The sequence below is a fragment of the Sciurus vulgaris genome, assembly GCF_902686455.1.
Source record: "Sciurus vulgaris genome assembly, chromosome: 4".
NCBI classification, from domain to species: Eukaryota; Metazoa; Chordata; class Mammalia; order Rodentia; family Sciuridae; genus Sciurus; species Sciurus vulgaris.
In genome coordinates this window covers 20,101,960-20,113,918 of record NC_136464.1, presented here as the reverse complement: position 1 = coordinate 20,113,918, position 11,959 = coordinate 20,101,960, and the positions used below count along the sequence as shown (strand labels likewise).

General features: G+C 43.6%; 1 protein-coding gene across 4 annotated transcripts in view; it reads right to left on the bottom strand.

Moving 5' to 3' along the window:
- Positions 1 to 2,343: 2,343 nt before the first annotated feature.
- The window catches only part of XPNPEP1 (X-prolyl aminopeptidase 1), a 50,093-nt gene continuing 40,477 nt past the window's right edge, over positions 2,344 to 11,959 (bottom strand). For 3 of the 4 annotated variants that reach the window (XM_079138677.1, XM_079138679.1, XM_079138678.1), the window contains 6 exons: positions 10,273 to 10,333; positions 8,733 to 8,802; positions 7,721 to 7,894; positions 6,930 to 7,006; positions 5,765 to 5,863; positions 2,344 to 2,881 (listed from right to left, as the gene is read on the bottom strand). In XM_079138677.1, coding sequence (XP_078994803.1) covers positions 2,753 to 2,881; positions 5,765 to 5,863; positions 6,930 to 7,006; positions 7,721 to 7,894; positions 8,733 to 8,802; positions 10,273 to 10,333 — 610 coding nt within the window. In that variant the 3' untranslated portion in view covers positions 2,344 to 2,752. Of the gene's footprint in view, positions 2,970 to 5,764; positions 5,864 to 6,929; positions 7,007 to 7,720; positions 7,895 to 8,732; positions 8,803 to 10,272; positions 10,334 to 11,959 lie in introns of all 4 variants that reach the window. The other variant, XM_079138680.1, reaches the window with a different exon arrangement.

Sequence of the window (11,959 nt, the reverse complement as noted above, 5' to 3'; positions counted from 1 at the left end):
AAGGCTCAGGTTCAGAAAAGAACAGAAAAAACCATAAGTTTTTACCACAAACTGATATTTAGCATAAAGATCGCCTGCAACAATAAAATAAGCAGTAACAAAATAAACCCTGAGAAAGCATCTGATTTACAGAGTTACCACATTATTCATTTTGAACATCCAATTTTCAACAAAAATTACTGACCATTCAAAGGAAAAACAAATTAACAGAAACTATTCCTGAAAAGAAGCTGACAGGAGATATACAATGACTTTAAAACAACCATCTTAAAGATGCTCAGAGAGCTATAGGAAAATGTGGAAAAGTCAAGAAAATTATATGTCAACAAAATGGAAATAGCAACAGACAAAAAAATAAAAAAGAAAGTATAGAGCTGAAAAGTGTAGTAACTGAAAAGAAAAATTCACTAGAGGAATTCAAAGGTATGCAGAAAAATTAATAAATCTGAAGATAGGACAATGGAAGTCATCAAGTCTGAGGAACAGAAAGAAAAAAAGTTAAAGTGAATGAAGCATAGGACTTGGGTAATACCGTCCAGGAGACAAATGTATACAGCTGGCAGTCCCAGAAAGACCAGGGCACACATTGTCTCAGGAGAAAGAAGCAGAGGAAATATTTGAAGAAATAATGGCTAGAAAATTCCCAAATTTGATGGAAGACATGAACATAAAATCCAAGCTCAGTAAGTTTTAGTAAGGCTAACTCAAAGCAACTCACACTGAGACACACGACAACGAAATTTTCAGAAACCAAAAACAAAGACACTTGAAAGAAGCAAGGGAAAAGTGATTCATCACAAACAAGGGATTTTTCAATAAGATTATCTGCAGATTTCGCATCAGACACTTCTGAAGCTAGAAGGCAGTGGGCTGAAATACCCAAAGTGCTAAAAGATAAAAACTGTCAACCAAGAAGCCTATATCTGGCAAAGCTGTTCTTCAAAAGTGAGGAGAAAATTAAGACATTCTCAGAAAAACAAAATGAGGAAGTTCATTAACATTGAACTTACCCTGAAAGGTGAATGAAATGACACAAGACAGTAACTTGAAATCATACAAAGACAGACCTCAGTAAAGGTAAATACATGGGCAATTACAAAAGCTCCTATTTTAACAATGGTTTTTGAGTTTTCTGTTTTCTACTTGTACTTTTAAGAGACCTGTACTTTCTTTAAAAATTAGTCTAAAAGCTAACATTTATAAAAGAGAAATTGAATCAGACCAGATTTTAAAACAATAGTCACACAATAGCATAATCATTAAAATAACTAGGTCTATATTTATCAATATGAAAAAAAAAACTTGGATATATTGCCAAGTTAAAAAACAATTGCATAATAGGTACACAATGATCCAACATTTGCATGTGGTATACATGTTCATGTGTATGCACATATATTCTTTTATCGATACAAACGTACTGACTAAATATTTTGTTAAATGATGAATACAAAGAAGTCAGCAAAAGTATGTAGCAAATAATAGTGGTTATACTTGAGTATATCTCTGTTTGGATTCCTAAAGCAGGTCCTAAAACAAGGATTTGCATGTGGATGGTTTACTAGGACACTAGGAAACCCTGACAGGAGATAGGGAAAACAGACACAAAAAAGAAAAAGAAAACGCTGAGTCTGTTATTGAGCAAGTTACCACTGTAGGCAACTGAGGCTCAATGCAACAGGGACACCCAGGAAACAGTGCAGGACACACCCCGGGTATCCCAGCCAAGGGATGAGGAAGTCTCTCTGCCTGCCCCCAACCATGAAAGTGTGAAGTCCTGGGGACATTAACTCACTAGGCCTGTGGGGCTTTCTCCACACATGCAAGTCAAGAGAAAGTGAAGAGGGCTGGGGATACAGCTCAGTTGGCAGAGAGCTTGCCTAGCATGCACAGGTCCATAGGTTCAATCCCCAGCATCACAAAAAAAAAAAGAAAAAAAAAAAAAGAAAAAGTCAACACTTGATATAAAATGTAAAATGTTATCTACAAATAATAGAACGATGAGAGCTGTGTGGCTCTGTAAACGTGAATGAGATGAGTCGCAGCAACTCCTATAGGGCAGATTACGAAAGACTGTCACTTCTGATATATTTTATTGTTTTTTTTAATATCGACATATTTAAAATGTTTTTTTAATTGAGATAACAATACCAAAATACTAGGTTTTCTAGAGGCAAGAAAAAACAAATGGTCACGATTAAGCCAGGAAATATGCAGGGAGGCCAGGGGTCTCCCCTAAAGGGGCCTCCACCTGGAAAGTGCCTCAGAGGCCGGCAGCCCTGGCGGTCAGCTTGCTGACACATGAGGGGCAGCACCCTGAAGAAAGAAGACAGCCGAGACAAGCAGAGGTCCGACATCTTTATTCACTGATCATAAATACAGTCCCATGAACATCAAAATGATCATGAATGATGGACTAGCACCTAGAACACAACCATCATGGAGCCCTTGCTGATTCGCCATCACTGGCCAGAGAGCTCAAGGTGTCTCCCCGTCATTGAGTCTTCAGCTTAGTGGGGATCCTCCTTCTGGGGTAGCAATTTTATTCCTGGCTCATTCTCAACAATTAAAAAGTCATAAAAGACTGTTTGCAAGAAAACATCAAAGAAGGTAAGAAGATTTTCAGCTCTTCTTAGAGTCTAAAAGTAAAAAGGGGAGTTAGGCAAGAAGAGGAGGAAGGGGAGTATGTCAGGGTCTGCCATGTTTCTTCCTTTCCCCAAATCGTTTTGCAAAAAACAAAACGAGGGAGGTATTAATGCTGTTTGGAGATGGGTTGTGTCTCTCTGATGAGCCACTCGAGAGCTTCCTGGCGGCCCTGTTTCTGCAGTTCCTTCCCGATCACATCCCTGCAGGTCAGGTGGTAATTGTTGAGCCAGTCGCACTGCAGGGGGAAGAAGGGACACCGTCACAACACCATTACCAAAAGCTACACGGACTGATGGTGAAGGGCCTCGTGCTGAGAGCACAAGCTGAGAGCCAAAGTGCACAAGACCCTTCCTCCCTGCTCGTGGACGGCAATTCCTTAGGCTTTTCCCTGGAAAGAGGTGGGACCAGCTATAGTGCTCATGGTGAAAACACTCCCTGAAGAGTCGACCCTGTGGACTGACAGAGCCTACAAGGGAACCCAAATTACCTGGAGTCAAGTCATGGCTTTGGACTTCCCTGAGCATGGTGCAACTCGTAACCAGACATTCCCCTTCAGGGGACCCCCAGAAATGACACCCAGGGGCCATTACAAAGAGAGTTGGAGCAGGGGCCACTAAGCCAGTAGCTGATACACCCACCCATGTGGACATAGTCCCTTTCACCTGGGTCATCTTGAGGAGGTAGGAGACTCCTGCTAAGAGATGTGCCTGAAGCTGTCCTGCCAATATGCTGGGCTTCCCATCCCATATTCACAGACAGAGCTGAATAAACTACATCAGCAGAACCCAGGTGGGTCATTTATGTGGCAGTCTAGATGATCCAAAATGTGCCACCCACATCAGGAATTTAAAAAAAGATTACAAGGAAGAAGGTGCTGAGGGAACAAGGTGCCTGGGTGGGGGCTGACCCACTAGAACTGGGGGGAAACTCTGTGGCAGGTGAAAGGGTGAAATCTCCCTCTGGGTGGGGGAGGGGAAGAAGCTGAATGAAGCAAATTTTGCTCTCTTCACCTCCTGGGGTGGACCTGACTGTGCACCTAGCTACAGCAAGGCTGACAAGATACCACTGTCACTGGAGTGGCTGTAATAAACGAGCCACACTCATTCGTGGAGGCAGTGGTATTACAAAGGAGCTGACTTCAGGGCATATAGTCAGGAGCAGGTTCCAAAGCCCAGATGAGGAATCGAGATGCACTTGTGAGCCCAATAAGGGACTGAGGGCAGAGGAATGGGGTCTGACACAGCCAGGGCCCTGATCCCAATGATAAGACCCCACCAGCCCAGCTGGGAGTTCGGGAAAGGGGTGTAGGGTCAGTCAAGAGCAAGAGAACTGCTCTGTGAACAGAGATGCCAGACAGGGCTATGAAGCCGCCTGCCATCCAAAACAGCTCACAGTGAAGGTGGCGGTGGCCTGTGGAACCCTGGGGTCCCAGGGAAACTCCCAAAAGCCCTTGTGTTGACACAGGGGAACAGGGGATACAGACAGCCTCAGAGGGGCTTGAAGGGCCTGAGCAACATCACGAGCTGCCCAAATTCACATCTAAGGTCCTCTGGTGCCATCTGGTGACAAATGATATAACGTAGACCAAACTGGAAAATTCCAAGGCGACTGCTAAAGAACCAACTGGGAGAAGTACAGGGCAATGGTCAGGTATTTAAAAAGCCCAATGGACAAAATTTTGTTGCAGGTTTGATTGTCCCTTCAGCCAGAATGAAGCCCCAGACTTACAAAGGAGTATGTAGAAAAGGGACCTTTTGCCAAAAGATAATAAACAAAAGAGTACTCAGGATGTTAAATACTGTTGCCTGCTGTTATTTGTGGAAAATTGATTATAATCCCCAGGATAAGAAGATATGATCTGCACTATAAAGAGTAATCAGTAAAACAACTTTTCAGTGACTTCACTAGACCAGGTGCTAAGGTGGGATCTGGATAAGGCAGATCCCACTGGTCTATGTCCAGTGTCATGGGGAAACACAGGCCACTGGTTGACAAAGCTTTCTCCTTCAAGGAAAAGTGGCCTGCTTAATGCACTGTTTTCCTAAGTAGAATATTGTATGAAGCAGATGCCTCCTGATTCATACATTTTGTGTAGACAGGAAGGACCGCGTGTCACAAAATTATTTGCTAGGAAGTCATAGACTTGGGCTTCCAAGAATGCAAAGTGATGCATCATTGGAGAATCCCTTGCTAAGACCCTGGAAGCTATGCCCAAGGGTCATTATAAGAGACACCGGTTCCTAGGGAGACAGGGGTTCTAAGCAGGATGGCTCCTATGTGGCCTATGGCTGCCTCAGATGAAAAATGTCTCATTCTTGGGTATCCTCCCTTTGGCTTCCACCAGCCACCTGCCTTTTACCCTGACTTTTGACCCCTGCCTTGCTCTGGAATTTGTGTCTGGCTTCTGGCTTCCTCGTGTGAGAACTGGTTTGTCTGTCCAGTACTAACTGGTACTACCAAGTTTCTTTCTACTTTGATCTTAATCACCTGCCTGATCACTCAAGCCTGACTCCAGGTTCCCCTGCCTGCCACCTCACCTGGCCTCAGGAGCCTGGGAATTCTTCCAGGACTGGAAGGGGATTTAAAACCTATAATCCACTCTGACACTGTCACGTCATTATAAAGGGCTTCACAGTCCCAGAGTGACCACAATAGAAAGGCTGGTACCACCTCTCCTCATCTGGGTGAAACTAGGCATATAACAGACTTTGTTTCTCATGTCCTTAATGTTTCATTCAGCACAAGAAAACCATCCGCCATGTGATGTGGCCAAGAGGTCCCACCATCCATCTCGCTTTCTGCAGGGAAGACAAATGAGCCCATGTTTGCTAAACACACCTCAGTGAATATATGGCAAAAGAGTACAGCTACTTCCTCTGGAAAAGCAATGGCTCCTACCCCTACACACAAATTCTAGAGCTACACACAGGCTAAGAGAACAGGGTCATCTATGCCTGGTGACCCAACAAATCAGGGAAACTAGGTCCTCACGGGATTGTGGGCGTTCAGACTGTTGGTCCAGACCTCTCAATTAAAAAGTGAGAATGAAGCAGAGAATTTAGGGAAACTCTCACCCCACTACTAACACTTCTCCCCCTCACCAAGACATCCCCATTACCTCTTTGTCTGTGAGAGAATCCACATCTATCATTTTGGTCTGGATTGGAACCAAAGTTAGAGGCTCAAAGGTCAGGCTTCCCCGGTTATTGAAATTATACTGTGAGAGAAGGAAGAAAACAGCAGCTTTTAGCCCTCTTTACACGATGAACTGCCATGAGGTCTCTCCAAGACTGGCTGCCCTCAGAACCAGATGCAACTGGGAGCCGAAAAGTGCTGGCTGGTCACCATTTCTAATAGTTACACAAAGGGCAAGAACACTGCTGATGTCACTTTCCAAGAGCTGCCCCATTGGGTAAAAGGCCTGTGTCACCAGGAACTGTCAAGCCACAAACTCTGAGGGGCTCCCAGCAGCAGGTTCACAGGGTTGATGTCCACTGTGATGGAGGAAGCAGGGACAGCGTGTGGGGTGTCTGTGCTAAGCAGCACCTCTGGTTTTGGTTCTCAATATCCTGATGAGATGCAGGTTCCCAGAATCATAGAGTTTAACAGTCAGCTGTGTGACCTGCCTTGCTACCAGGTGACAACATGGTTGTCTATCAGGGCACACTAGGGCATGCTGGGACTCTGTTCACTGGTGACTTCTGCAAGCAGAGAGATCACCAATGCCAACTTCCGAGCAGACTTAGGAGGCTACTTCTCTCTGGCTATTCATCTGCATGATCATCAAAGGTGGAGGCACAAACAGACCTTTTGGGTCTTGCACCTAAAGTCCTGCAGCCTCTTCACAACACCAACAGGGAGAGAGTGAAGAGCCTATCTCATATTGCCTAGAGGCCTGATCCTCTGTATAACTCAGGAGTCCTCCAAGACCACCTGGGGGTGTAACGAGATCATTGCTTCCAATTTCTAACCTTCAGCTGTGAACAAGCAGAGGGACTTCACCACAAGCCACCTCTAGTGAACTCAAGCTTCAAATCACATCAAGCCAGGACCTGGGAGGCCACGAGAACCATTCTGGATCCAGTTCACTAAGGGTTTTCTTACTAGCTTGTAAAGGAAGGAGAGTGATCTCCAGTTTAAAAAAAAAAAAAAAAAAAAACCTGGTATGAGGGGAAGGAAGTTCCATTTGGACCCCAAAATAGCATATTCTTGGCTCCAAAGAGAAAAAGTCTTCATTTTTCCTGCAATAAGGAATAGAAGTTTTTAAATAAGCAGACACTTACCTTGGTCTTCACAGGAACCACCAGGACCACATTCTCAATGCGGATCCCAAAAGCCCCATCTTCATAATAGCCTGGCTCTAAAACAAACAGAGTCAAGATGAGAAGCAGTGAAGATGCACAGTGAAAGCCACTTCACCCCAGAGATGGCCGCCCCACCCCAAGGGAGAAGAAACAGCTAAAGGTCCAGAGATGCCAACTTCTCCTACAGGACCACATTTTTGTAAGCACTGGAAATATATGAGGACAGGCTCTGAAGTTGTGGAAACTGGCTATGGGGTGGGGAGCACAACAGATCTGCCAAATAAAAAGTGATGCATGTTCACAGGACACGATACAAACGTTAAAATCTATTTACAAAGAATTTGCCAATGACAAAGGAAAAGACAAAATTAAATAAAAAGCAGAACAGAATATGTTCAGTATGATCTCAGTAATAAGCTGTGTGTATATGTGTGTGTTTATATGTGTGTGTGTAGATATATACAGATAGATAGATATATCTACCTATATAAAACACAAAAAAACTAAGACAACTAAATATTAATTCGGATCTTCCCTGGGCAGTGGGATTGCAAATGATTTTCAATTTCTTTCTACACTCTTCCATAATCTCACTCTAAAATAAATGTATCACTTTTATAATCAGAAAAGTTTGTTGTTATTGTTGTTAAAGTGACAGGAGAGGGAAATTATTGCCAATTGATGTTAAATTGAAAAAAAATCAGAAACAACAAAGAACCAGCAAAAAGACTCAAGGATCTATGTATGCCCTCTATATGAGGGACACCTACCATCAGTGACAATCATGCCTGCCTCCAAGGGCTCGTCGGAGAAAGTTTTATAACTAATGCCACAAGGACCCTCGTGAACATTCAGAAAAGATCCAACACCATGTCCTGTTCCATGCAGGTAATCCAGGCCAGAATCCCATAAAGCTGAACGGGCGAAAGAGTCTAAAAGGTGGCCTGAAAGACATATAAAGAACTACTTAATGATATTTGTACAGCATTTTAGAGATTAGATTTATTATGTTTGACTCCAGACAGGGAAACAGAAACCAACAGGTAAAAGTTACTGGAGAGTTCAGACTGCAGTGCAAGAAGAACTTCCTAACAACTAAGGCTCCTCAGGAGCCACTCAGCACTCAGTCTGAAGCTAGGGAATTATTTGTCCAGGATACTGTAAGGGAATAGACCCCCTGCTGCAGACTAAGGCTCTATTAAGTGACACAAACATTCCCTTCCCACCTCAGGGACCTTAAGGTCTCAGAATTACAGAGACTGCAAGCAAGAAGGTAGGAATGAAAGATTCAGAAACTGAGGCTCAGGAAAGATGAGTACATGCCCATCTAACCAGACTCAAGATCTAGGCCTTGCCAATCTAATGCCCCATCCACCAGTCCTCTAGCAAAGCAATAAAGTCAGAATCCGTGTAAAATAAATTCCAACAAGGATCATCAAAGGAAGTTCTGGCCCAGTGCTGTGACAGGAGGCTGCACCTAATCCCAGTGGGCCTGGAGGCCTCCACGCCTGGTATGCCCACCCATATATGTTGTCCAGTTCTGTAAGTGGTAGACAGCAATCAAAACCAACATCAGGCCCAATCCTTAGCAAGGCTCCCTGGGGTGCAGGGATCCCCTGGGCTCAGCTAGTGAGTCCAGGAAACTCACCCTGCTCACCCTGGCTGGGCCTGATGTGCACAACAGACTGACATGCAAGAGAAGGATGTTTTTTCACTCAAACTTAGACACATCAGATCCTTGAACAAGAAAGAGCCTGCCACAGAATAGACGGAACCACCTACCTTTGGTTCCAGTCGGAAAAATGGCTGCACTCACAGCTATGTGGCCCTTGAGGACGTAGGTGAAGCATTCCTGCCAAAGAAAATGCAGGTTCACTTTGCAGAAGGGAGACATTCAGATCTATAGTTTTCTAGTGGTTCAGAAAAAAAAAAGCATACCCACTAAAGGTCTTAGCAATACCACTGAGAAAACTGGAGTGAAAAGACAAACACGCACACATGAAAAAAAAATCTGGTTTAAAAAAAAAAAACCTGGCCATGGACCATTTTCCAGAAATCTTAAAATTAACTTTAATAAAAGCAACATCAGAAAGATGACCCACAGGGCTTACCACATAATGCATTCTGATATACTGTGTCACATAAGCCTTAGAAAGATTGGGAAAAGTCAAAAAAGGTGCTGAGGGCCCGAACTAGGTAGAGTGCAGGCACTGTACTTAGGTCTGTACATTACAGCGCTCACTGCAGAGGCACTACCACCATATTCACTTACAGGAGTAAGCAGCAAGCCAGGTCACGCCATCCCCAGGAGGCGGCATCTGGCCTCACAGTCAGGCAGTCTGACTTCGACATCTGGACACCTCACCACCATGCTACCCTCAGGGGTCATCCCTACTGCCCAGATAAGAAAAATGCTACTTGGAAGGTTAGTGGCTTCCCAGTAAGGAACAGAGGCAGGACTGAAACTCCACACTCCCCAATCTGATCTGTGCTCTTTCCACAACACAAAAGAGTCAAAAGAGATCCTTGACCCAAGGCCCAAACTCTCCTAAACTGTGGTGCCGAACAATGGACAATGACAGGCACGGAACCTCAGCAATCTCGCCACTGCATCACATAAAACCCTCTTCCTTGGTTAATTTTCCTGCAGGAGCTCCCTCGGGCAGACACTCTCTCTGAGCAGAGACTATGACCCAGGAACTCCACTGGCCCGTGACGCTTCACACAGCCAGCCTGAGAGGTGGATACTGCTACCCCCATTTTTATGGATGGTAAATGCTCTGTTCAAGGTCAAGGAGCAAGAAACAGCAGAGAAGATCTGAAGCCAGAACTCCAGACCCCTGGCACATGTCTCTGTGCCTCACAGCTGTATTTCCACTGTCCATGCCAAGTCACACAAGAAACGGGACACCTGTCATTTCAAAAGTTCCTTGAGAGGTGAGCCTGCAAATAGGAATGCTGAAATTGAAAAAGGGGATGGCTTTTACAATCAAACCTAGAGGTTGCTTGGGAAGCACCCATTCCACTACTCCCCATCCCCAAGGAGAGTTCCTGACTCCAGAGAAGACCAGAGGTACTTAAACTTGAACCTGAGCTGCCTTGACCTTAACAGAACGCTCTTAAAACTCTCCAAATGTCTTTACCCTCCAAAAACTAACTAAATAGGCCTCATAAATCAGATAAGCCTGACTTCACAAAAATGAACAATTTTACTATCCCACATATAATTTATTTTTATTTATAAGTCCTTTTTCAAAAAAGCAATGCTCTTCTCTTCTTAAGCGAGCAGACAGGGCCTCCTGAGTTTTTGCCTGCACCTCACCTTTTCATACGCTGTAGGGGTCCCAAAATGCATGGTCCGGGTCACATCTGTGGTTCCATCCCTTTTGAAAAGAAAATAAGAAAAAAAATGTTTTCAAAAATAGCTTTCTCTCAAATATGAGGCAAGCAAGCATGAGGAGAAATCAGAACCCTCACACACTCCTGAAGGGTATGTAAAATGGAGCCATTTGGAAAATAGTTCATTATTCTTAAAAAGGTTAAACATGTAGTTATCACATGAGCCAGCAATCCCACTCCAAAGTATTTATGCCCAATAGACCTAAAAAAAAAAAAAAATTTTTTTGCACATGAATGTTCACAACAGTATTATTCACAAAAGACAAAAAGTAGGAAAAAGCTCAAAGATCCATCAACTGATGAATCGATAAACAAAACATAGCATATACATATAAAAGAATATTATTCAGCCATGTAAAGGAATGAAGTACTGATGATCTGTGCTACAACATGGCTAAACCCTGAAAGCATTATGCGAAGTTTTTAAAAAAATAGAGGTCATATATTACATAATTCTAATTAAGTGAAGTGTCCAGAATAGGTAAATCCACTCCCCCTTTATTTATTCCACCCTGGTTTCTCCAGGTTGGAGTAAAGGGGGATTGACTGCTAATGGGGATTTTCCTAATAGGGTACAAATGTTCTAAAACTGATCGTGGTGATGGCTGTGCAACTCTGCACATATACCAAAAAAAAAAAAAAATCAGTTTTACATTTTGAGTGGATTACATGGTATATGAATTATATCTCAATAAAACTGTAATAAAAAATGAGACAAAGGTAAGTGTAAAAATGGCTTGATGAATGGGAGGGGACTTGGCCCTGAAACACACTCTAGGTCTACAGCATGAAGACTGTTCTGTAAGAGACACCATCACTAGGATTAGGAGAAATACACAGGAGTCTATGTCTAGCAAAACAGGGCCAATCCAATTCCTCTTGTTAGGAAGGCAAGGAATTTACTGGACAAAGACATTAGAAATACCTAAACGCATCCTGTAATACGTCCTAGCCCATGTCCCTGGAACAGAAAGGGTAACTCCCAGAATCTTGCTAAAAACTTGCAAATGAACAGGTTACACCATTCTTACGTCATCCTAGAACTCTTAGCATTAGGCTGATACACAGCCCACGTGTTCCAAGACCAGGCTATGTTGTCCTGTAACTGGCTGAGATCCTTTGATAACTGGGCTCTCCCTTAGTGGCACTCCCAACTGCAGTGACGAATGGAGCACTCAAAGGCCTTGATCGTGAGATTTCGGATTAGACAGCATCAACTCTCACTGCTTCTCAGAGCTCCATATGGAGACCCAGCCAAATCTTAGGATTCCCTCTGAGAAAATATGTGGAGCAGATGACCACAAAAGTAGCAAGACAGAAAGAAGAAAATTCAGAAATTTAGGGGGAGTCCTCGCTTCTCATTTATTCATTCAAAATTAACCCTTACTTCTTAAGACCCAGGGGCAGCTGCAAGTATAGGGGGCTGGCAAACAATTTTATGGGCTGGGGCAGAAGACTTCCCAGGGGTTCCAAAAGCTTGGTTCATTTCACAGTTATTTATTTAGTATTTTAACAACTTCTGGCCAAGGACTAAACATCTTCTATCAGTCTTTTGTGGGAAGAGTCACAACTGGGCTATTTTAACTAGGGGTGAGAAAAAGGACAAGACA